The 27,405-nt window shown below is 44.7% G+C and overlaps 1 protein-coding gene across 1 annotated transcript in view; it reads right to left on the bottom strand.

Annotated features, from left to right (window-relative positions):
* The window catches only part of PRKX (protein kinase cAMP-dependent X-linked catalytic subunit), a 164,394-nt gene extending 137,240 nt beyond the window's left edge, over positions 1 to 27,154 (bottom strand). Inside the window, exon 1 of the mRNA XM_073565959.1 lies at positions 26,625 to 27,154. Within this exon, the coding sequence (XP_073422060.1) occupies positions 26,625 to 26,784 (160 nt within the window). The 5' untranslated portion in view covers positions 26,785 to 27,154. The remainder of the gene's footprint in view (positions 1 to 26,624) is intronic.
* Positions 27,155 to 27,405: the final 251 nt, after the last annotated feature.

Genomic DNA, 27,405 nt, shown 5'->3' on the forward strand with positions numbered 1-27,405 from the left:
ACAACATTGGGCCCAGTGCTATCCGGTAAAACATCGGCCGTGTTATACACTCAGGTGAGCAAGCCCTTAGGCACATATTTATTACAGGATTGAGGCCTCATTTACTCTTGGCAGGAGAAGTCGACCCTTTTACAAGTAGCTCTAGCTTCATTCTCAGAAGCTGTGTAAATAGGGATGGGGCTGTAAAATTTCAACGTCATACCCATTTGTTTTCAAACGGGAAAGGGCCACTGCCAGAGATTTCTGCCAGCGGTTATCACCATAATCCCTACTGGAAACATGAACACTCATTTATGTTGTTGGGGCAGTCAAACGCAAGCAGACACATGACGGCCACTTAGAGTTGTGCACAATTATCCACAGGGTTCTAGTCCAGTGACCTTGATGGTAGCCCAAAGCGGATGGACCAAAGGTCTACGAACCTCTTCCTACCTGCCGGCATCCCTAGCTCCTCTTAGTAGATTAGAAGGCATGGCGAGATAGGATGGGTACATCACTCCACAAAGTAATGACATTGCAGTAGCCTACTAATGGAAAAGGCCAATTGATGCCAGGAGATAGGAGGTTGGCAGGGCTCTGGCCTGGCAGTCAAGGAAACACACCATGGCTGCTGGAGAAGGGTCCTTTTACTCTATCCTAAATCTTATCTATTGGATAATAGGAGAATGACAAATTCTTGTTTTCTCAATGGCAACACAAGGAGACAGCAGGGGCTGTACGCCAACCTGACAGTTGTTAATGTGTTTGGCCCGATTTCCACTACCATTTCCGATTATTCAAGGAGTTTAAGCAGCTTTCTTCAGGATGCTAAACACATTTTTTAAAGAGCTTTCACTCTGATAATGGAGAACAACTTTCTTCTATGTACAATGATGAACAGCGAGGAGAATTATTTATTTGCTGGCTGATCTGCTTCAGTAAACTGGAAAATCTCGTAATGCCACCAGATTCAGGACTTGACAGGCGTCTTAGCCTTGAGCTTTGATAACCAGGTCGGACAGCAAAGATGGAAACTGACAAGGTATAATCGACCGGACAGTATGTAGAATAATAAAATAAAAAAATTCACACAAAGAGCAGCACTTTACCTTATCAACCACTGATATCGAAGTGTAGAATTTGTCTTCCACAATTGTAAGTAGTAAAATAATCACAAGGGACAAAGGTCACATACAAGTGCTAAACAATTAATGCCCTTTCAGAAAACTTCCTGCTATACAGATGTAAAAAAAAAAAAAAAAAAAAAAAAAAACCACCTTACTTTCCCCCGGTCTAACACTGGCTCTCAGCAGCTTCGACTGTTTGCAGTGAGCTCCGCAGCTGGTGCAGTTTAGTAGTTGGCTGCAGCGCCGTCAATGTGATGTCAGTGCTGCAGCGAAGAACAGGCACCGGCCCCAGGAAGGGCCAGATGGGATTTTTTTTATTTGTTTTTAAAAACTAATGCAGCTTATAGCAGACCGTTTTCAGAAAAGGGGACAACCCCTTTAAAGTCAATTCAGATTTGTGATCTTCCCCATTGGTGCGTCATCGGTACGTGCAGAGAGGAGCGCAGCATTCAATACTGTGGCTCTATTCTCGGATAAATCTGTCCCATTCAAAACAATTGTTCAGTGAAAAATAGAATCCAATCACACGGAAAAACTGGCATTTTGTTCCTTGTGAAACAATGATGAATTTTTGTGTGAACACAGGATTAGTGCAAAAACAATGTAAAGAGCCATAATACGTAATATGGGGGGGGCCTTGACAATACTGCAACAGTCATGCATTCAGAACAATGGCTTTTAAATGCCAAGTTTCTCCTTAAGGCTGGGATCACACATGAAAGAATCTCAGACGAGTCACGCACGTCAATACCCGAACTGCCGCCGGCACTTGGTAGCGGGAGCGTTCAGCTGCAGGTATTTCTATGCAGCCGCACGCTCCGTTCCCGAGTGCAGGCGGCAGTGCCGGGTATTAACGTGCGTGACTCGTCTGAGATTCTTTCATGTGTGATCCCAGCCTAAAAAAGAAGTGAAATGATTTTGACCGCTCCCTTAGATGTGCCTCTGCAAGACTGGGTTATTTACAGGTAAACATGGCCTCAGGGGGTCTGATTCCCAGGGATCCTGATAACATTGGCAGACAATGAGGGTCCGGCACCGCTGACGCTTCTTGTTTATAGAACATATAAATCTGGGAATGAAGAATAGCAAGTAAAGGCGCAGTTACTGGCATTTGTGCTCTGAGAAATCTAAAGCTAGACTCACTAGTAAAGTAAAAGGCAATAGGGCAGTTTTGAAGAGTCTTTTGATAAATGTATGATCGCCTCTCACCGAAGAGCATACGTGCAACCCCTGTATTTCAAGAGATTATACCAAATATTTAAGTTATCACTTATTAATAAGATAAGGCATAACTTAGAGATGTGTGATAGGGGGTCTCTGAGCGCTGGGACACCCCAAGTATTCCAAGCAGGGAATACTTGATGTACTGAATAAAGAGGTGCATATGCCGGACCCCTGCTCCTCTCTGGCAGCACTCTACACAGCCCCATTCTGGGCTCGCAGGGAGTAATTATGGTTCCAGTGATCAGTAATTTATCTTTAAGCCGGGATCAGACTTGCGAGAAACTCGCACGAGTCCCTCATCTTAATATCCTGCACTGTCGCCGGAGCGTGCGGCTGCATGTATTTCTACGCAGCGGAGCTCTCCACTCCCGAGAGTCGGCAGCAGTGCCAGATATTAAGATGAGGGACTCGTGCGAGTTTCTTCCAAGTGTGACCCCGGCCTTAGGAGATAAATTAAAAACCCTTTTAAGGGTATGTGCACACGTTGCGGATTCGTGTGCGGATTTTTCCGCACGGAATCTGCAGGTCAGAATGCCCGCATTTTTACTGCGGATTTGGCATATGTTTTTACACCTGCGGATTCCTATAATGGAACGGGTGTATAAACGCTGCGGAAACAGCACAAAATTGACACGCTGCGGAAAATAAGCCTCTGCATTTCCGAGTGGATTTTTCCGCAGAATGTGCACAGCGGGCTTTTTTTCCTCTCCATAGGATAACATAGTACTGTACATCACTAGCGAATCTGCTCACAAATCCGCAGTGTGAGCACATACCCTTACAAGGGCATGAACATGCTGCATGTGTCGCTTTTCTTCCTGCACAGTTTTGTGACAAAACCTGAAAGGGTTTCATGATGCCAGCAAAGTGAAAGATTCCTGAAGTCTAGTGCACATGTCACTTTATGACTTGCGGATTTAGTGCAGGAGGTCAATCCTTCCAGCATTTTTGCTGCAGATCTCACCCACACTGATGAGTGGGGAAAAACTGCCACAAAAACGCATGTAAAAAACACAAAAAAGTGTTTTAAGCAGTATTTCTCCTGCCAATACATCAGGACTTGCATCAGAATCTTCCGCTGCAAATCCTGACCGTGTGCAAGTCTCATGGGTGGATTGGGGTCAGCCAAACATTGCACTTGGCTGGAGTAGAAGGGTATGCTCATGTGCCAGCTTGAATGGCACAGTTGTTGCTTCTAGTTTCTGATGCACCAGCTGTCTCATATGGCAGATAAGAATATCCGACCACTTCGAGTACTATACAGTGGGGAAAAAAAGTATTTAGTCAGTCAGCAATAGTGCAAGTTCCACCACTTAAAAAGATGAGAGGCGTCTGTAATTTACATCATAGGTAGACCTCAACTATGGGAGACAAACTGAGAAAAAAAATCCAGAAAAATCACATTGTCTGTTTTTTTTTTTTTCATTTTATTTGCATATTATGGTGGAAAATAAGTATTTGGTCAAAAACAAAATTTCATCTCAATACTTTGTGATATATCCTTTGTTGGCAATGACAGAGGTCAAACGTTTTCTGTAAGTCTTCACAAGGTTGCCACACACTGTTGTTGGTATGTTGGCCCATTCCTCCATGCAGATCTCCTCTAGAGCAGTGAAGTTTTTGGCTTTTCGCTTGGCAACACGGACTTTCAACTCCCTCCAAAGGTTTTCTATAGGGTTGAGATCTGGAGACTGGCTAGGCCACTCCAGGACCTTGAAATGCTTCTTACGAAGCCACTCCTTCGTTGCCCTGGCGGTGTGCTTTGGATCATTGTCATGTTGAAAGACCCAGCCACGTTTCATCTTCAATGCCCTTGCTGATGGAAGGAGGTTTGCACTCAAAATCTCACGATACATGGCCCCATTCATTCTGTCATGTACCCGGATCAGTCGTCCTGGCCCCTTTGCAGAGAAACAGCCCCAAAGCATGATGTTTCCACCACCATGCTTTACAGTAGGTATGGTGTTTGATGGATGCAACTCAGTATTCTTTTTCCTCCAAACACGACAAGTTGTGTTTCTACCAAACAGTTCCAGTTTGGTTTCATCAGACCATAGGACATTCTCCCAAAACTCCTCTGGATCATCCAAATGCTCTCTAGCAAACTTCAGACAGGCCCGGACATGTACAGGCTTAAGCAGTGGGACACGTCTGGCACTGCAGGATCTGAGTCCATGGTGGCGTAGTGTGTTACTTATGGTAGGCCTTGTTACATTGGTCCCAGCTCTCTGCAGTTCATTCACTAGGTCCCCCCGCGTGGTTCTGGGATTTTTGTTCACCGTTCTTGTGATCATTCTGACCCCACGGGGTGGGATTTTGCGTGGAGCACCAGATCGAGGGAGATTATCAGTGGTCTTGTATGTCTTCCATTTTCTAATTATTGCTCCCACAGTTGATTTCTTCACTCCAAGCTGGTTGGCTATTGCAGATTCAGTCTTCCCAGCCTGGTGCAGGGCTACAAGTTTGTTTCTGGTGTCCTTTGACAGCTCTTTGGTCTTCACCATAGTGGAGTTTGGAGTCAGACTGTTTGAGGGTGTGCACAGGTGTCTTTTTATACTGATAACAAGTTTAAACAGGTGCCATTACTACAGGTAATGAGTGGAGGAAAGAGGAGACTCTTAAAGAAGAAGTTACAGGTCTGTGAGAGCCAGAAATCTTGATTGCTTGTTTCTGACCAAATACTTATTTTCCACCATAATATGCAAATAAAATGAAAAAAAAACAGACAATGTGATTTTCTGGATTTTTTTTTCTCAGTTTGTCTCCCATAGTTGAGGTCTACCTATGATGTAAATTACAGACGCCTCTCATCTTTTTAAGTGGTGGAACTTGCACTATTGCTGACTGACTAAATACTTTTTTGCCCCACTGTATCTGCACAAAAAGCTACACAATTGGAAATTCTTAGAGAGGTCTACCTTTATTTTTACTCTGAAAGAGTCAGAATAGTGTTCTAGTATAAAATATCTATAGGGCAAGTCAATATGGGCACACAGGTCATAGATGAATAAAATCATCACCGACATCAAGTGATCTGATTTATTATTCCAGAGATATTCAGGTTTTTCTTTCATGCAAATGAGTTAAGAAGCATCTGCCTCCAGAGATTTTTCTAAATGAAAGGGGGCATTACCAGTGTTCAACCCTCTATTCTTGCATGCTCTTATAGACCCTTAGGAGGGTTAATGCCGCTTTAAAGATGCAGATTATGGGAAGAATGAATGTATAATATCCTGAAGTAAAAACAGATTCCTTTGATGCCGAAACTTCAGGTAAATGAACTCCTAGTTGGGCAGAAATTTGCATCCGTCCATTAATCAATCTATATACAGTATAATCTTCAAGCCAAGAAATGTAATTGACAGAATTCAGCGCGGCATAAAATGGAAAGCAAAAACCCGAGCAAAACGATATTTTGTGGATAAAAGTCATTCCAGTACAGCAAGTACATTTCATGGTTACTTTGTTACCACTGTCATGTATGGCTGTGGTCTACGAATTGGACACAAACACATTTCTTCATTATCTTTTGGAACTTTCAGTCACAAGTTCACAATGACATCGCTGTTATAAATACAGTCTACCTTGCCTGAGCCGAGCTCAGTGATCGGCTGCAGCGGTGATGTGAGCTATTTAGGGGACGTCATTGTTGCAGCTAAAACACTGAGACTGGAGCAGAGGGAAAACATCGCACACAGGGCGGGAGAGTACTGTCTGATATTGCCATTTTACATCACAAGCAAGGTTTACAGTTCAGTTTGTTAAAAATGGAAAACCCCTTTAAAAAGGTTATTCCCATATTGTCAGATTGTCAGGACACTTCCTCAATATTCATCTGTGAAGATGGAGGAAAAGCCTTTTAGAACAATTATAAAAAGGTGGTGAAACTAGTTTCCACTATTGGACAACCCCCAATTAATGGCTCCAGGGAGCTGGATGAATACAAAATATAATACATAAAATATAATATATTACACATACATACACACCTATCCACCCTCTCTCAGTCTTATGTCTCATGACACACAATCACATGTATAGTTGTGAAGGCAAGGCATCAAGGAAGGTTACATCAATCAAGACACTGGAATTGGTCCAGGAAATAATTAGTATAGATTGTTTTTCTATTTATGGAGATTCCTAGTGGACAATCCCTTTCATGTCCCGAAACAATAGGTGGTGTGCATAAAACAGTCACCTCCAGTGTTCTACAAGCCAGATATATGGCCTGTGTAAAAATGGACAGTCAAGGCCCATCTAACAAGAACTTCCGGCTCACAGGGGAACCACATGATTTAACAGGGCAATTTGCCTAGCAGCTGACTTCATGAGACCTTCCCTAAAAACCATGTTGATATATTGGTGCAGTTTCATGTTCTACAAGTGCTTCTTCACGTCACCCAAGAGGTCATGTTTTCAGGATTTCCTTGGTATTGTACAAGTGATGAAATTATTGGCAAGGCATCAGAAATTGCCATAGGTTCTCTCTATGGAATATCTGAAAACTATGACCTGTTGGAGATGTGTGGGAGGGGCAGATTTGAGGCCTGGAGTTGAGAAACGCTAGACAACCAAGAGCGTCGTCTAAGGTTTCTAGTCTAGAAGACTTTGGCTTTCGATTAAATCCTCTCTTTGTATAACTGCAACTTTAAAAAAGATAGTAATATCCTATAATTTTGAACATAATTTTTAGGAAATTTACAAATAATGTACTCCACATTGTAGGTACTGGTATCATACAAATATTAACATTGTGTAGAACTGTATGGGAAGTGAATACTGGCTGAGATTCTGATTTGGCTTGTATCCCAAGTCATATTACAAGACTCGTTAAAGGGTTGATTGTGACTTGTAGGATCGCTACTACCAATAGGTGGCGCTGTAGAGTAAAAGTCCTCTTTCTTTCTGAAGAGGCAATTTGCATACTGGCTGACAATATCCAGCACTATGCAAGGTTCAACGTTCTGGTACATGGCACACAAAGATAAGGATCAGCATCTGCTGTTTAAACACTAGATGATGTGTTACATGTCTGTTCTCCAAATCCAGTCCTCATGAGTCATTCGCAGGCCAAGTTTTGAGGGCAAGAGATATTTAAGCATATTGCTTTGTGATACAGAGCAATGATAATTATTGTAATGTGAAAATGTTGGCACTTTCCTGGCCACTGAGGGCTGTTGGACTGTGCCGTCAGTTTTAAAAAGCTCAAACTCATCAGCTAGATGGAAACACAGGATTATTTAGCAACTTTAGCCCAAGCTTCCCGCTATTTACTCAAGATTTAGGTATTTTGGCCTCAAAGGGGTGATCATTTTATTAACATTTGACAACCTTTTCTTAGGAAAGGCCATAAATATTAAATTGGTAAAGATCAAACTCTTGCCAACCCCACTGTTCAGTTGCTAGAAAAAAACATCACTCCTGTAAGCAGGTCTCAATCATTTACACCGGCTCATACAACACACCGTACTATTCTTGGTTGCTGTGTCAAATTAAGTAGTGGCTCTCACAGACCTATTTGTTTTTCTTTAAGAAGCCCTCCTACTGTGCACTCATTACCTGTATTAATTGCACCTGTTTGATCTGATCACCTGTATCAAAGACACTTGTTCATTCAATCAATCACAATCCAACCCCTCCACAATGACCAAAGCCAAAGAGCTGTCAAGGGACACCAGTGACAAAATTTTAGACCTTAAACGAGGCTGGGATGTGCTACAGAACATTAGACACACAGCTTGGTGAGAAGTCAACAACTGTTGCACAATTAGAAAACGGAAGAAACACAAGATAACTTTCAATGTTCCCAAGTCTGGGGCTCCATGCAAAGTCTCGCCTTGTGGGGTGAGGAGGATTCTGAAAAAGGTCAAGTATCAGCCCAGAACTACATTGGAAGACGTGGTTAATGACCTGAAGAGAGCAGGAACCACAGTTTCAAACATTACCAGTAGTAACAGACTACAATGTCATGGATTAAAATCCTGCAGGGCACGCAAGGTCACCCTGCACATGTCAGCACATGCCCAGGCCCATTTGAAGCTCACCAATGACCGGCTAGATGAACCAGAGGAGGCATGCGAGAAGGTCATGTGGTCATAAGAGACCAAAATAGAACATTTCAGTATCAACTCCACTCACTGTGTTTAGAGGAAGAAGGACAAGTACAACCCCAAGGACACAGTCCCAACCGTGAAGCATGGTGGGGGAAACATCATACTTTGGGGGTGCTCTTCTGCAAAGGGGACAGGACTACTTCTCCGTATTGAAGGGAGGATGAATGGGGTCATATATTGCAAGATTCTGGCCAACAACTTCCTTCCCTCAGTAAGAATATTGAAGATGGATTGTGGCTGGGTCTTCCAGCATGACAATGACCCAAAATACACAGCCAGTGCAACTAAGGAGTGGCTCTAAGCAGCACTTCAAGGTCCTGGAGTGTCCTAGCCAATCTCCAGACCTGAACCCAATAGAAAATCTTTGGAGGGAGATGAAAATCATTGTTGCCCAGCAGCAGCCCCAAAACCTGAAAGATCTGGAGATCTGTACGAAGAAGTGGGCCAAAATACCTGCTGCTGTGTGCGCAAACTTGGTGATGAAATATCTGACTCCTATAATTGCAAACAAAGCTTTCTGTACTAAAAATATTAAGTTAAGTATTTGATACAATAGAAAAACAATTTCTATTACATGAAATAAAAAAAAACCTCACATTGTGAGATTTTTACATAAAGATTATGTCTCCCATAGTTGAAGTGTACCTATGATAAAAATTACAGACCCCTCCATTCTCTGTAGGTGGGAAAACTTGCGAAGTCGGCAATGCACCAAATACGTACAGTATTTTCCGCACTGTAAAGGTACTGTCACACTTAGCGATGCACCAGCGATCCAGACCAGCGATATGACGCGGTCAGGATCGCTGGTGCATCACTAAGTGGTCGCTAGTGAGCTGCCACACAGGCAGATCTCACCAGCGACATCGCAGGGGGTCGGGGGTCGCTACTTAACTGTCAGACCAGGCGATCCTGACGTCCGCCCGCCCACGTCCACAGCAGGAAGCTGACGACGAGAAACGGCCCAGGACGTTCTCACGCGATCAGCGATAACCAGGGGGGAGCGGTCGGAGGTAAGTATCAGACACAGCGATATCGCTAGCATTATCGCTATAACGTCACAAAACCAGTGACGTTATAGCGATATCGCTTAGTGTGACAGGCCCTTAAGTTCTTTGCATCTGTGGGGTTTCTAGTGGTTAAACAATCACAGATCAAATGTTTATAGCCTATTCTAACAAGATGTCATAAAGGTTTGTGGTGATAAACCGTAACGAGGACTTGTCACCTGGCCAGATAGTGCTCTTATTTCTACTGCTCCAATCTGTTTCCCTTCTTTTTTCTTTATTAAATCTACCATTTTTTTGCCACAGATCTGGCAATTATCTTTAAAGCAAACCTGTCAGCAGGATTGTGCACAGTAATTTACAGACAGTGTCAGGTCAGCGCCGTTATACTGATTAAAATGATGAAATTCGTCTTGTGGTTGTTCTTTAGTTTGTAGTTTTCAGTTAATGGGGGGGGGCTTCATGTGGTGGTCTGCTTATATATTCATCTGTATGGCTTACGACAGGTGACTGATATTGTGTGAAAAGAAAAAAAAGTGAAAAAAATTAAAATAAAAATAAAAATATTCATCAAGCAAGCGGCGCCTGCGCTGTAGAATGATACAATGGCTAATGTGGCTAAATGCATTTATTATCACTTAGTCATATAGTTTGGTGGGGATAAGCCATACAGATGAATAACTAATCAGAGCACCACATAAAGACCCCCCCCCCCCCCTCCAAAGGCTGCCCCGGAGCACAAGAATCTCATTAACGCAAAACTAAAAATAAAGAATAAACAACCACAAGACAGATTTCATCAACCAAAGCATCATTTTAATCAGTATAATGGCGCCATCCTGATATTGTCTGTAGGTTACTGAGCAAAATCCTGCAGATAGGTTCATTTTAGATAATTTTTTGGTATTTAGCAAAGGGGGGTTGTCCATAGTGTAATAACCTAAAGATATGCCCCAGACAATCTTACTAGCACACATGAGAGATCATAAAACCTATGAAACTAGATGAGCTCAACACTGTAGGTATCCACCAGCACATAGGTTTCGGAGATCCTCAGCCAAGGCACGAAAATCCAATATAAAAACAAAAATCCCGGCGTGTCCGATAAAGTCTTAGCAGCTTTATTATACTTTCATTAAAATCAGGTTACAAACAGGACAATGTTCCGGTGTTGACACGTTTCGACTTAAAGTCTTAGTCATACCAACTGTGCAACGCGAGCTTCATTGCATGGGTTTTCATTGGCGAGCAGCTGCAGGCAGGCCTTATATCACTGAAGCACAATATGAAGTGTCAGATGGAGTGGTTATTAATACCATGGATGGCAAGAAAAAAAACAAAGAAATTTTGGAACATATCAAGCCAGCCATGTCATTCGACGCAAGGATCACCGAGGTACGACATGCCTAATTTGAGACACATGATACGAGAAGAGCAATCACTGGAGATGGGCGTGATGGTCGGAAGAACAGAACAAACAAGGCGAAGAGGAATACCAGCAACCCAATGGCTTGATACCATCACGATAACAGCAGAGAAGACCCTGGTGGATCTACCTAGGCTTGCACAAGATCGACCCACCTACAGAGCGCGTTCATCCGTCAAGTCGCCATGGCTCAAGATAGAGCTGAAAGCCGTTAAGAAATAAACACCACAGCTAAACTCTACAGCAGTGGAAACCTGTTCTGTGGAGTGATGAATCACCCTCATCTATCTGGTATCTGATGGGCGAGACTAGGTTTGAAGAATCATAGAATGTTCCTTACATGACTGCAATGAGCCAACTGTATAGTTTGGTGGAGGGGGAAATTATGCTACTGTATGTGGTTGTATTTTGGGATTCCCATAATCTCAGCCACCTCCTGCCTTGATTTCCCTCTCAGCTAGGAATGGCAGAAACTGCAATACCCTTAAAAAAATTTTTATTTTGCCTGCACCATATTTCTCAACAGAAGTCTATAACGTATGCTACTGTACACAGTGATATACAGTGGCAACTGACAGTGTAAAAAGTATAAAGTGAGGGTATAACTTACACACTAAATAGCAATATATTATAAGCAACATATTTAACATCAATAACATATGAAAGTGATCCATCACATGCCGAATTGGACATATGCCTTTGAATGGTATCACTCCTTACACATCTGATGGAGACTGTAGACTCATTGATGAGAACGCCATACCCTACACTTAGCCGTCAGCTGAACACTTATTTGGATATCAGCTTTTCCCTTTGACCCCGATACACATGGTTGCTCAACTTGCTTTGTGAACGAGCAGGGACATCCCTCCACACCGCATGTTCAGGTTGGTCTCGCCAAGTTTGGCAACACTGGTGAGCGTTAAGTGGTTTTTGACCACTTATTTTAAAAATAGGCCCATGGTTGTCCGAAAAATAAAACGTTAAAGAGGATATACGAACGTACTAGTAGCTGTCACTCTTTAGCAATGCTGACTGTGTTCCCCGCCAGTGTCTTTGGTTTCAGTTCTGATAGAAGAAGCCACCATATCAGTGACCGCATTGGTCACCTTATATCAAAGTCAGAAGAGAGGGCATCTCTTCTGGGTCGGGTGGCCAAAGAATGACTGCAGTGTAAACATGATGCTAATCACTGGAAAAGGAAGAAAGACCAGCGGGAAGATATAGGGAGCAGAACAATACCTTTAAAAATATTAGTGAATGGCCTACAACAGGTCCTTTGTAGGAATGACAACACAACAGAAGACAGCAAAAACCTATTTCTTAGAACTAGCATCTTTTTTTATGACATACCAAAGTGTGTGACAGAACACAATGCGGTCAAGCCAGAAAAACAATTCTTCAAATGATCATGTGTTTTGAAAAGGGACACCAAGTCAAAATGGTTCATGACATTGGGAGAAGACAAGTGGTGATTTGAGGTCAAACTTCACCAATGTCATTTCCACAATGGCAGCTAAACCCCTTAGGCATTGCTCAAACTCCTGTTACTTCAAAGGGACATTCAAGTCAATGGACGTTTACATAGTGTTCCTGAAAAGCTGACGATATTCTATCAAAAGTGTGAACGCATTTTAAAGCAGATCCATTGCAGAAGTCACAATCCTCACCAATATTTTCTAGCCATACAGTGTAGATCACATCCGGAGACCATTTTGACGGGGATTACCCATAAAAATGGGGACCAAGCCACAGCAAGACACCTCTAGAAGCACTCATCTCCAAAAAGACAAATATGCATATTACAACCCAACAAGCCTGATTTCGGCTTTAGATTGGGAAAATTTGTATTGAGTAGAGGGCAATAAAGATTACATTACCTGCAAGTCTCATTGACTGGATCTAATGTCTTGGACACGTTCTTACCTAATATCACCCCAGGCAATCTTCATGCCACACATGTAGCACTGTGTCTTCTCTATACACCTCAGTTCACACAGTGAGATGGCACGCCAACAAGAAATGCCCTAGGGATGGTTTATAAACACTGACTGCTTGGTACTGGAAAATTAAGACCACCACTGTCACAGGAGCAAATTTAGCAAAACTGTATTAGGAGAACGGTCATTTGTGTCATCTACGTAGGCCAACGTCAGGCCAGCAACGAGCGCTGATCGACTATATTCAGGATCTTGGGCGCATAATTACCAGCCTGTTCAGCCAGACCACCGAGCAACGAAGAGGACAGAACTGTCAAAGAGATGATCGTTCTACCCCCACATACAGTGCATGTTATCGACAGCACATCCCCTGTTTACAAGAGGCAATGTGCTGCCGATCATAAAGTGTTATGAAGGCATAAATGATCCATTCACCTGATCAACATCAACTTTCTTCGTGATTGCCGTCATGTTTACACGAGTCAACAATCAGTAGCCCCAATAATCGGCGTGTCTAAAAAGGGCTTTTACCAACCACAGTGTAGCTTCTATTTTTTCAGAGTCATTTAAAAAAAGAAAGCAGAGATCTAATAGGGGAAACAAAGACAGGTCTTCTTTTAGATGGTTTTCATTAATGAGTCCCCATATGTTTGAAAAGAAGCGATTCAATAACCTGTAGTGAATATTTTCCTGGTCGTGACCCCAGATCACTCTGTATGACCCGCTACTAGAAGTGCGTGAAGGGAAGTGACAACTGTTGGAGTATATTTCCAGCACAGATACGCAGCCATCCTACTTCAATCACCGCCAAGGCTCTCACGATGGGAGTTGAATATCTTTGCCATACCAATGCCAACTAAACTACTACAACCTAAAGTGAGGAATGTGGACATGATTATTCTCATATCCTCCGACGAGCCTCACGGCCATATACTGTAGGCCAGGGGTGCAGACTAGGGAGTACCAGCAGTTGTAAGACTACAAGTCCCAGCATACCCCGACATGGCTTATGATGGCATGGTGGGAGTTGTAGTTGCACAAAAGCTGGAGTTCTGCCTCTTGCGCTCTCCTGTTGTAGTAGACTTTTTTTTTTTGAGCTGTGGACTTTAAATTTGACAAGAAACAAACAGCGCCATAACAATATCATCCTGATCATTACACATGGTGACGAAACCAACGCAGTAATGACACCATGTCCGCATTGATGAAAGTGTGAGGCTGCATAAAAATGGCAGGGTAACCATCTACGCACTGAAACTCAAACACTGACATTACACAGCACCTCCCGTAAGGACAGTCTTACACTGCTCCAAACAAGTGTTCATTGCAGGTACCGACCACACAGTGATTGCCATTACTGCCAGCCACACAGCGCACCATTACCGGTTATGCGCCTGATCGCAGGCTGCGCCTTTCCTCTGTATACTGATATGAAGCAGGGCTGTGGAGTCGGTAAGCCAAACCTGCGACTCCGACTCCTCAATTTCCCTTACACCGACTCCACGACTCCCACACATATTGCTTATATTTAATTGAAAAATTTATTGTAGTACAATGTGAACCTCAGACATTTAATCATTTTTAAGATCCAATAATCAAGATATTTATATAGAACAGAATATATATTGGTGTACTACCCGGTTTTCATTCTTTTTGGTACAGATACGATATGGATAGACAGATATGGATAAATGGATAGATAGAGCAGATTTCTAATCTGCTTTTGCTATTGAAAACATTATCTATGAGCTCAAAAACCTTTCAGGTGATGCAGTCTTTTAAAAAGCTGATCTGCTTTTGCAACTGAAAAACGTATCCTCAAAAAACACAGGAAAAACGCTGTGTGTGAATGTAGCCTTAGATCAGGAATATAACAGCCATTTATAGGACATTTCATAACTTTCCCAAACTCCTATGAAAAAATATTCAGCATATTCTGCATTGAACTACTGTACCCAATTTATTATATATTTTAGGAGTCGGAGTCGGTCCATTTTATACCGACTCCAACTCCACCAAAATGAGCACCGACTCCGACTCCACGACTCCGACTCCACAGCCCTGATATGAAGAGCATGTGAGACACCAGTGAGCCCCACTCCTCTGTATACTGCTATGAAGAGCACGTGATCAGACACCATAATGGGCGCCACTCCTCTGTATTCTGATATGGAGAACATGTGACCAGATAACAGTGAGCGCCACTCCTCTGTACACTGCTATGAAGAGCACATGATCAGACACCATAGTGGGCGCCACTCCTCAGTATTCTGATATGAAGAACAGATGATCAGCCACCATAGAGAGCACAACTCCTCTGTATTCTGATATGAACACATGATCAGACACCATAATGAGCGCCACTCCTCTGTATTCTGATATGGAGAACGTGATCAGACACCATAGTGGGCGCCACTCCTCTGTATTTTGATATGGAGAACATGTTACCAGATAACAGTGAGCGCCACTCCTCTGTACACTGCTATGAAGAGCACATGATCAGACACCATAGTGGGCGCCACTCCTCAGTATTCGGATATGAACAGATGATCAGCCACCATAGAGAGCGCCACTCCTCTGTATTCTGATATGAAGAACACATGATCAGACACCATAATGAGCGCCACTCCTCGGTATTCTGATATGGAGAACGTGATCAGACACCATAGTGGGCGCCACTCCTCTGTATTCTGATATGAAGTGTTCTGTCCCCACATGAGGCGAATGGAGGTGTAGCTGATTGGGGCTGGGAGAGATTCCTACATTCCGTTTCCTCAATACAGAGCAGACAGGACAATTGTTACTGTTTTGCTGTTCATGCATCCGGAGAGATGATACACACCAGATATTGTGAAGTCCAGACTTGTTTATTGGAAATCTGGACATACAGCGACAGCGTATGATTGGTACTGCATATGTAACAATCCAGGTGGTACAGCAAGATGATTCAGCAAGTTGTGTGAGCAATTAAGTGGTCAAAAAATTGATGCCTTTCACAGCCCGTACAGGCAAGTCTCTCCCAAGAGAAAATGAAACTAATAATGGCAGCCAACAGGAAGAGAAGCAGTGACCTTAACCAGGAAGTGGAAGGCATGTACAAGAAATAATTAGCTGCAGTCTGCTATACAGAAAAAGGACAGCAGGTGGCAGCAGACCAAATGCAAGACTACACAACATGAAAAATAACACAAATCTATATAAAGCATATAGTCATAACTTTAGATGGGACAGCACATGAAGAACAGATGATCAGCCACCATAGAGAGTACCACTCCTGTGTTCTTCATATCAGAATACATGATCTGCCACCATAATGAGCGCCACTCCTCTGTATTCTGATATGAAGAGCACGTGATCAGACACCATAGTGGGCGCCATTCCTCTATCCTGATATGAACACATGATCAGACATTATAGCTTCTCACATGTATCTTATAATACCTACAATGAGCTCTATATTCAGTGCAGTGAATGGAGCCACGGCCTAAAGAGGTTGTCCGACAATATAACTTTTTGTAGGTATGGATTGACTAAATAATAGCGATTGGAGGCATAGTCACCTTCCAGCACCCTCGTGGATCCAGCCCAGTCCGCTCCGCATGTCTACCATGCTCGGTAGTCGCTGCACAGCTGCAGCATGTGATGGACTGCAGCAGTCAGTTCAGGAGCTGCAACTTTCCAACGTGGCAGACAATCGCAACTACCGAACTGGGCAAAGACCCCTGGAATGACCTGTGCATGACGGGTATGCCTCCATTAATTTTCAATAAAAGAAATATATATCTATTTTACTGTGGGACAACCAGTTTAATGAGGACTGTAGACGCATGTAGCTGCTTTCTACAGCTATCTGGACACAGATAATGATGTCTGTGGCCTGACAATTGGTGTGCCATGGAACCACATGGCGGATGGGCCACAAGATGTGCATTCCTGGTCTAGACTTTAATCCAAAAATAGGTTTTGTTAACAAAAAAAGGAAAGCGAAAAACTGAGTTGAATAAGTTAATTAAGACTTAGTTCACACAAGAGTATTTTCCGTCCGTGTGTGAAAGACTGCATGTAAACTGAGCTACGGCTCACACTACTGCATGTAAATATCTATCTGCCGTGTGGAGGACCACCTGGAGCCAATGACCTCTGCAATGATCTGCACCAGTCTGCCTAGGGTCTCACTCCGACTGATTTGTCATCAGTGCCTCAGTTTTTACCATCAGACCTCGTTCAGATATCCATGTGTTACAGAGTATGGACCACGATGCACTGAGCGGCTGCAGGACTCCTGACTTGAACTTGACAGCTTCATATCCGCCTAGGAGGCTGTGACGTTTAGCAGAATAGGGACTAGTCCGCTTGCTACAGCCTCTACTCGAGCCATTATACTCGGGTGGTCTGACTACGGACTCAGAATTCCAGCACAGATTTCTTTTTATGCAATAAAAGTTTGCAATTTTACCTATCCATAGCAATATTAACAATATTCATAGACTTTTATACAGTTAGGTCCATATACATTTGGACAGAGACAACATTTTTCTAATTTTGGTTCTAGACATTACCACAATGAATTTTAAACAAAACAATTCAGATGCAGTTGAAGTTCAGACTTTCAGCTTTCATTTGAGGGTATCCACATTAAAATTGGATGAAGGGTTTAGGAGTTTCAGCTCCTTAACATCTGTCACCCTGTTTTTAAAGGGACCAAAAGTAATTGGACAATTGACTCCAAGGCTATTTCATGGACAGGTGTGGGCAATCCCTCCATTATGTCATTCTCAATTAAGCAGATAAAAGTCCTGGAGTTGATTTGAGGTGTGGTGCTTGCATTTGGAAGGTTTTGCTGTGAAGGAAACATGCAGTCAAAGGAGCTCTCCATGCAGGTGAAACAAGCCATCTTTAAAGGGAAAGTGCCACCCAAAAAAAAATTTTTCAGCAATTGAAAAAATATAAAGAATTAATGTTTACATTTTCTTAAAATATATTATCATTTGTTTTTAATTGTGTAAAATATGAAAAATATTAAAAAGTTTGGCATTTCCACTTGTTGACACTAGGGGGAGCAGCTACTGAAATTTGGCACAATAACCTAGTGTACAACTAGCTCACATTACTGCCCTGCAGTAATTATGGGCGGAATCTGCTGACATGGGTGTGATGTCACTCCTACCCTCCCCTTCTGGGTGTTTGCTAAGGGAAAAGAGAGGATGACATTTAGGAACACAGTGAGCAGCCATTTTGATGGGGCCTGCAAAGTTACTGACTGTCTTTGCATGCAAAGTCTGGATCAGAACAGGTCATCAATCAGCAGAAATGTTTCCTGGATTTCTGTGGAGCAGACAAGCAGACGGTCCATCCATGTATATAAAACACAGCGCTCTATGTACAGTCCCTGGCACCGAACAGGGTGCCCCCCATAGACCAGCACACTGCTCTCCTGAAATACTCTGTGCTGCTGTCACCCTGCTCCTTCCACCATATATCAGGACCCTGTCACCTCGCTTTCACACATCACCAGGACAGGATCTGAGGAGAGGAATGGGGTCTTCGGTCACCGAGGATGGCAGGCAGCAAGGATTCTGGGAGCAGGCTGACAGCAGCACAGAGTATTTCAGGAGAGTAGTGTGCTGGTCTATGGGGGGCAAAGAGGGAGATATATGGGGGAGGAGCAGGGTGACAGCACCACAGAAATCCAGGAAACATTTCTGCTGATTCGTGGCCTGTTCTGATCCAGACTTTGCATGCAAACACCCCATTCCCCTCCTCAGATCCTGTCCTGGCAATGTGTGAAAGCGAGGCGACAGGCACAGTCCGGGGTGACGCTGGGAAGCAAGATTGGGGGGGGGGGGGGGGGGGGGAAGAAATGTAGCCATACAGTAACGATAAAAATGAGACCTTCAGCTGCCTCACCAGCCCTCCCCTGACTGCACCTAACTATTACCCCTGACCCGTTTGCAGGTGCTCAGCCAGAACCACCCTAGAATGGGTCCCCTTTTAGCAAATACTGTCATAGGGTTCTCACATAATACCGCCATATAATTCACACACAATACCACCATGTAGACCACACACAAAACCAGCAGGGTGCCAGCAGCACAGAGTATTTCAGGAGAGCAGTATCACACAGGATAGGATTAGATACACAGCTCAGCAGTCAGTATCACACAGGAGAGGATTAGATACACGGCTCCGCAGTCAGTATCACACAGGATAGGATTAGATACACAGCTCAGCAGTCAGTATCACACAGGATAGGATTAGATACACGGCTCAGCAGTCAGTATCATACAGGATAGGATTAGATGTCCAGCAGATGGCCAAGTGTTTTGAAAGAGCAGGGAGCAGCTCCTCCTGTGTTTTGCAAGAGCAGGGGCTGCAGCTGGTCGGGTGTTTTGGAAAGAGCAGCTCGGTCTCCAGGAGCTCGTCCTGTATCCTCTCCTGCAGCTGGTATGTGCAGAGTGAACATCCAAGCCCTGTTATGCTGGAACAGTACAGCATCCAGGGCTTGCAATAGAGTGTAAAGGGAGCGAAAAGGAAAGCACTGGGCTCTAAGGCTGTGTGCACACAATGCAGATTTGCAGCGGATCCGCAGTGGATTTTACCGCGCAGAAACGTTGCATATCCGCATTGTGATGTACAGTAGCCTTAAAATCAATGAAAATAAAAAACCGCTGTGCAGACGCTGCAGATTTTTCGCGGTACAAAATCCGCAGCACTTTTGTGCAGTTTTCAATCTCCCCTGTCACCAAATCCGCAGGGGGAAAACCGCAGTGGAAAACCGCACAAAAACTGGAAGAATTTGACCTGCGGATTTCTTCCATTCTGCGCGGAAAAATCCGCAGGGCCAAATAGTACGTATGCACTCAGCCTAAGGCTATGTGCACATGCTGTGGATTTGTATCTGCGAAACCAGCGGTTTTCTGTGCAGTTTATCACCTTTACAGTGGAGCAGATGGTAAACCGCAGCAGAATCCGGAGAAAAGAAGTGACATGTCATTTCTTTCTGCGGATTCAAAACCGCAGCTTTTCCGCAGTATGTGCACAGCAGAATGTAAATCACAGATTTACATGCTACTGCAGAACTGCTGCGGATCCACAGCAAAAACCGCAGCGTGTGCACAATGGCGCCGGGCCACACCTACAGCTGTGAATTGAGCTGCCCACAGAGGCGTGCCCAGTTCATAGCTGATGCAGCTGCTATGATACAGATAGGGGTCGGGAGCCGACTAGTCTCTTATAATAATAAATAATCTTTATTTTTATATAGCGCTAACATTCCACAGCGCTTTACAGTTTGCACACATTATCGTCACTGACCCCGATGGAGCTCACAATTTAAATTCCCTATCAGTATGTCTTTGGAATGTGTGAGGAAACCGGAGTACCGAGAGGAAACCCACACAAACATGCAAACATACAAACTCCTTGCAGATGTTGTCCTTGGTGGGATTCGAACACAGGACTCCATCGCTGCAAGGCTGCAGTGCTAACCACTGAGCCACCGTGCCACCCAGAGACTGCCGTAAATGAGCATGGAAAGTGTCGTTCAGCAGCCAGAAAGGTAAGATGGCAGCCCCCAGTGGCTGCATAAATACAGTAAAAAAAAAAAAAAAAAAACCCATACACACCACTGAGTCAAGCTTAGGGGACAGTATTTTTTTTTATACTATTTTCTTTTTTACATTGAATTATGAAAAAAAAGAAAAAAAAAAAATGGCACCTTCCCTTTAAGCTGCAAAAACAGAAAAAACCCATCCGAGAAATTGCTACAACATTAGGAGTGGCAAAATCTACAGTTTGGTACATCCTGAGAAAGAAAGAAAGCACTGGTGAACTCATCAATGCAAAAAGACCTGGGCACCCACGGAAGACAACAGTGGTGGATGATCGCAGAATAATCTCCATGGTGAAGAGAAACCCCTTCACAACAGCCAACCAAGTGAACAACACTCTCCAGGAGGTAGGCGTATCAATATCCAAATCTACCATAAAGAGAAGACTGCATGAAAGAAAATACAGAGGGTTCACTGCACGCTGCAAGCCACTCATAAGCATCAAGAATAAGAAGGCTAGACTGGAGTTTGCTAAAAAACATCTAAAAAAGCCAGCACAGTTCTGGAAGAACATTCTTTGGACAGATGAAACCAAGATCAACCTCTACTAGAATGATGGAAAGAGAAAAGTATGGTGAAGGCGTGGTACAGCTCATGATCCAAAGCATACCACATCATCTGTAAAACACGGCGGAGGCAGTGTGATGGCTTGGGCATGCATGGCTGCCAGTTGCACTGGGTCACTAGTGTTTATTGATGATGTGACACAGGACAGAAGCACCCGAATGAATTCTGAGGTATTCAGAGCCATACTGTGTGCTCAGATCCAGCCAAATGCAGCCAAACTGATTGTCCATCTGTAGTATGAAACGACGACCAATCACTCAAAGCATAAAGCAACCCAGGAGTTTATTAAAGCAAACAAGTGGAATATTCTTGAATGGCCTAGTCAGTCACCTGATCTCAACCCAATTGAGCATGTACAGTGGGGCAAAAAAGTATTTAGTCAGTCAGCAATAGTGCAAGTTCCACCACTTAAAAAGATGAGAGGCGTCTGTAATTTACATCATAGGTAGACCTCAACTATGGGAGACAAACTGAGAAAAAAAAATCCAGAAAATCACATTGTTTTTTTTTCATTTTATTTGCATATTATGGTGGAAAATAAGTATTTGGTCAGAAACAAGCAATCAAGATTTCTGGCTCTCACAGACCTGTAACTTCTTCTTTAAGAGTCTCCTCTTTCCTCCACTCATTACCTGTAGTAATGGCACCTGTTTAAACTTGTTATCAGTATAAAAAGACACCTGTGCACACCCTCAAACAGTCTGACTCCAAACTCCACTATGGTGAAGACCAAAGAGCTGTCAAAGGACACCAGAAACAAAATTGTAGCCCTGCACCAGGCTGGGAAAACTGAATCTGCAATAGCCAACCAGCTTGGAGTGAAGAAATCAACTGTGGGAGCAATAATTAGAAAGTGGAAGACATACAAGACCACTGATAATCTCCCTCGATCTGGTGCTCCACGCAAAATCCCACCCCGTGGGGTCAGAATGATCACAAGAACGGTGAGCAAAAATCCCAGAACCACGCGGGGGGACCTAGTGAATGAACTGCAGAGAGCTGGGACCAATGTAACAAGGCCTACCATAAGTAACACACTACGCCACCATGGACTCAGATCCTGCAGTGCCAGACGTGTCCCACTTCTTAAGCCTGTACATGTCCGGGCCCGTCTGAAGTTTGCTAGAGAGCATTTGGATGATCCAGAGGAGTTTTGGGAGAATGTCCTATGGTCTGATGAAACCAAAACTGGAACTGTTTGGTAGAAACACAACTTGTCGTGTTTGGAGGAAAAAGAATACTGAGTTGCATCCATCAAACACCATACCTACTGTAAAGCATGGTGGTGGAAACATCATGCTTTGGGGCTGTTTCTCTGCAAAGGGGCCAGGACGACTGATCCGGGTACATGAAAGAATGAATGGGGCCATGTATCGTGAGATTTAGAGTGCAAACCTTCTTCCATCAGCAAGGGCATTGAAGATGAAACGTGGCTGGGTCTTTCAACATGACAATGATCCAAAGCACACCGCCAGGGCAACGAAGGAGTGGCTTCGTAAGAAGCATTTCAAGGTCCTGGAGTGGCCTAGCCAGTCTCCAGATCTCAACCCTATAGAAAACCTTTGGAGGGAGTTGAAAGTCCGTGTTGCCAAGCGAAAAGCCAAAAACATCACTGCTCTAGAGGAGATCTGCATGGAGGAATGGGCCAACATACCAACAACAGTGTGTGGCAACCTTGTGAAGACTTACAGAAAACGTTTGACCTCTGTCATTGCCAACAAAGGATATATCACAAAGTATTGAGATGAAATTTTGTTTCTGACCAAATACTTATTTTCCACCATAATATGCAAATAAAAGGAAAAAAAAAAAAACAGACAATGTGATTTTCTGGATTTTTTTTTCTCAGTTTGTCTCCCATAGTTGAGGTCTACCTATGATGTAAATTACAGACGCCTCTCATCTTTTTAAGTGGTGGAACTTGCACTATTGCTGACTGACTTTTTTGCCCCACTGTATTTCACTTGTTAAAGACTAAACTTCAGACAGAAAGGCCCACAAACAAACAGCAACTGAAAACCACCGCAGTGAAGGCCTGGCAGAGCATCAAAAAGGAGGAAACTCAGTCTGGTGGTGTCCATGAGTTCAAGACTTCAGGCAGTCATTGCCAAAAAAGGGTTTTCAACCAAGTACTAGAAATGGACATTTTAATTTACAATTATTTAATCTGTCCAATTACTTTTGTTCCCTTTAAAAACAGGGTGGCACATGTTAAGGAGCTGAAACTCCTAAACCCTTCATCCAGTTTTAATGTGGATACCCTCAAATGAAAGCTGAAAGTCTGAACTTCAACTGCATCTGAATTGTTTTGTTTAAAATTCATTGTGGTAATGTCTAGAACCAAAATTAGAAAAATGTCTGTCCAAATATATATGGACGTAACTATGTAAAAAAGGACACTGCCCACAATTATCTGTGAAAACCACAGATACAACATATACATATGAATAAAGCCTTAGGTTGTAATTCACACTGCAGGAATGGTGACAAAAAATGTGCAGTTTCTATAATTTCAGCTAAACTGTAGCAAAAACTTAGCAGCTTTACTGGGTATCAAGAAGTAATGAAATAAAGACGAGACTTTAGCATCTCATGGGTAGGACGCTGTGTATAATCTACCCGGACTGGACAGTTCAGGCTGCTCAGTCGTCCCGGGCAGAGATGCAAGAACAATCGAGTACCAGCATGTAGAAGATCGATGCTGATCGAAGCAGTAATACTAAATATGAAGTGTATGGGAGACTGACCCCATTACATGCCCTGGGGAGACGCACAACAAAGACAATAATGCACAAATAGTTTATGGAGACACAACCCCTACACCAGGGGAAGCCACAACCATGAGATACTGAACCGCAACCTACCACACACAGTAAGTCCACCTAATGTACACGAGGGAAGGACAACCATCCACCTGGAGACCCTTTTTCTTCCTATTGATATGCACATGGTTGAACTAACTGGCTATTTTAGAAAGAGCTTTTCGGAGCCGCTTGTGGACGGTCATCTTATGTGAGATGTACATAGGGAGGTATACCCTATAGACCTCGCACAGTAGGGGACAGGTAAGGCGGTATGCCCTATAGACCTCCCACAGTAGGGGACAGGTAAGGCGGTATGCCCTATAGACCTCCCACAGTAGGGGACAGGTAAGGCGGTATGCCCTATAGACCTCCCACAGTAGGGGACAGGTAAGGCGGTATGCCCTATAGACCTCCCACAGTAGGGGACAGGTAAGGCGGTATGCCCTATAGACCTCCCACAGTAGGGGACAGGTAAGGCGGTATGCCCTATAGACCTCCCACAGTAGGGGACAGGTAAGGCGGTATGCCCTATAGACCTCCCACAGTAGGGGACAGGTAAGGCGGTATGCCCTATAGACCTCCCACAGTAGGGGACAGGTAAGGCGGTATGCCCTATAGACCTCCCACAGTAGGGGACAGGTAAGGCGGTATGCCCTATGGACCTCCCACAGTAGGGGACAGGTAAGGCCTCTTTCACACTTCAGTTTTTTACAATCAGTCACAATCCGCCAGGTTTTGAAAAAAACGGATCCTCAATTTTCTTTTGAGGATCCGTTTTTTTTCCCCATTGACTTGCATTAATGGCGGATTGTGACGGATTGCTGTCCGTTGCATCCTTTTTTTTGAGGATCCGCCAAAAGTTGCTGTCGTCAACATCCTCAAAGATTTCACAACGGAGCTTGCAACGTTTTTTTTTTTTCTGGCGGATCCTCCAGACACTAATTTAACCCGAGTTTCTTTCTGGGTGCCGGACAAAACAAGAATCAATATCTCTCTCTCTCTCTCTCTCTAGTTCCTTTATTTCCTCATTTTCAGGATCCGTCTGAAAACGGCTCCTGTGCCATCCGTTCACATCAGTTGAGAACGGACCCGCTTCTCTGACTTTTTGGCGGATTTGAACTGATGCAAAAAAATGAAGTGTGAAAGAGGCCTAAGGCGGTATGCCCTATAGACCTCCCACAGTAGGGGACAGGTAGGAGGTATGCCCTATAGACCTCCCACAGTAGGGGACAGGTAGGAGGTATGCCCAGAACAATGTGTGTCATGGAAGATCGACAAAGTAGAGGTTAAGGCTGTGTGCACACCCTGTGGAATTAGGTGCAGATTCATCAGAGCGGAGTTTGTAAAATCCGCAGGTCAAAAGACCTGCAGTTTTACCTGCGGATTGCTCTGCGGTTTTGCCCTGAGGTTTTTCATCTCCTCAATGGAGAAGATGGCAAACCTCAGAGGAATCCGCAGAAAGAATTGACATGTCAATTCTTTCTGCGGATTGAAAACCACAGATAATCGGCACGGAAAATTCCGTACCGTCTGCATTGCAGTTTTTGATTCCTATAGGGAATCATGGTACTGTACACCGCAGCAAAAACCGCAGCATAATCCGCAGCGTGTGCACACAGCCACCCTGAAAATAGGGCCATTCACGACTACAAATAGCGGATGTGTTTGTCGATGGCTGCAGGAGCTGCCTTTAGGCTACGGTCAGTATTTGACCTCAGTATTTTTAAGTTGAAACCAGGAGAGGAACAATCAGAGGAAAAGTATAATAGAACGTCACCATTTCTGTATTTCTCACCCACTCCTGGCTTTGGCCAGGTTCACATAGCGTTAATGCAGTCTGTTCAACGCATAGCGTTAACGCTACTCCCTGCCATGATCGCGGTAGCGCAGATGCTCCAGTGACTGACCCTCGAACACTGAAGACCGCCTCCGAGGGTCTGTCACAGCATGACGGCACATCGCTAACACATGCCGATTACGACACGCGTTAATGATGCGCTACATTATTGCTGTCTATGGGTGCGTTAATGCCGCTATGTAACAGATGCATTAAACGCACTCCCCTAACGCAATGTGAGCCCAGCCTTACAGATACGGAGGTAAAAAGTCACCAAATACTGGGACAGCCCAGGAGGGCCACAACTAGAAGCTCTTTGGATGCGGTGTATGTTCGCGGTGTCCTTAGCGCTGCCAGCTATTGAATCCTCTGATCCCTGACCCGTGTGGATTCACGGCGTCCAGTCTATGGGTGTAGTTTCCGTTGCGTAGACTCGCGTCTCCACAAGAGAAGTTGACATGCTGCGGTCTGCACCACATGTCCGTCTCTGCACACATCCCGTCCACCATGCTGTAACATCTGGACACTGCAGGTGTGACGCTGTACAAGTAGGCCACATCCCACCTGCAGCAGCTCCTGGTCATGTACCCCATCAACCCCCTGCCCTGAGACCACCAGTCAGCGTGGCCACCGGTCAGTGCACTGGCTGTAACGCGCCTGTGTATGGTCGGCAGGGCCCACAGACTGATCGAGCGCTCACATGAACGGCACAATCCCAGGGGGCAGATGGATTTCTAATTGCCTGGCAGCCAAAAATAAATCCCAGATGAGGAGCTGATTGGTCTGCCAGGGCCTGCCCACCTCTGCCAGATGCCACACTGATGCCAGGCAGTGCAGGAACTTCTGGCGCCGTGTGTGGCACCTGGTTCTCCCACCCTCCCCCGGTCACTGCACAGGGACAGGACACAATGGCGAGCGATCCCAGTCTATCAGACACGACCTCGGAGGGGTCGGGACCTCCAGTGACAGGATCGCAGCCTGACCACTCACCCACAGTAGCCACAGTGTCGAAGTCCTCCAACTTGTACTGCTGCTGGGGCTCGGGGCAGGGGGGCGAGCTGTGCCCGCAGACGGTCCCGGAGACTCCCCCGTCACTGCTCCCTTTGCTGGCACTTCTGGCTTTCACCGAGCCGGCGGCCGCTGCCTCCATCGGATGCGATTCGTCGGGCGATATGCGAGGAGTGTGCGATCAGTGCAGGAGAGGCGTGCAGGCAGCCGGCACCATCTGATGGCAGGAGCCGACCCGGGGCTGGGACCGGCACTAGAGCCGCGGGTGCGGGCAGGTGGCGCTGCCGGCAGTCATCAGCCCGGACCTGTCAGCCGCCGTCATTGTGTCTGGAGCACGGATGTCTGCAGGTGGCAGCCTCTAGTCGGTGCAGCAGACAATGCTCCGCACCCTCCGCTGTCTCCCGGGTCCCGGCTCCTCTTTGTAGTGCGGGCAGTAGTAGCAGTGCGGTTGTGCCACTTTCTACGTCCGTTTCAGCACATTGCTGCTGGCTCCTCCCCTTCCCTGCAGATTCAAACTGCAGCTTATTCACCCATGGAGGGCGGGGCTTGTAGCTAGCCCCGCCCGGTATAGGAAAGCCGCGGGACGTGTCTGCTCAGCCAGTCTTCTGCCTGACCCTCCCATTGGTTAGCAATGCGCTGTATCATACGTGTAAGGCCCGCCCACACAACTACAATGACCCGCACAGCACCTGTCACTCTTCTGCAGGACACGCCCAACGTGAAACACAGCCAATAATGACCACGCCCTTTCTCGACATTTCAC

This window comes from Dendrobates tinctorius, unplaced genomic scaffold (genome assembly GCF_039654945.1).
Source record: "Dendrobates tinctorius isolate UK_male_01 unplaced genomic scaffold, ASM3965494v1 ptg000016l, whole genome shotgun sequence".
Classification (NCBI taxonomy): domain Eukaryota; kingdom Metazoa; phylum Chordata; class Amphibia; order Anura; family Dendrobatidae; genus Dendrobates; species Dendrobates tinctorius.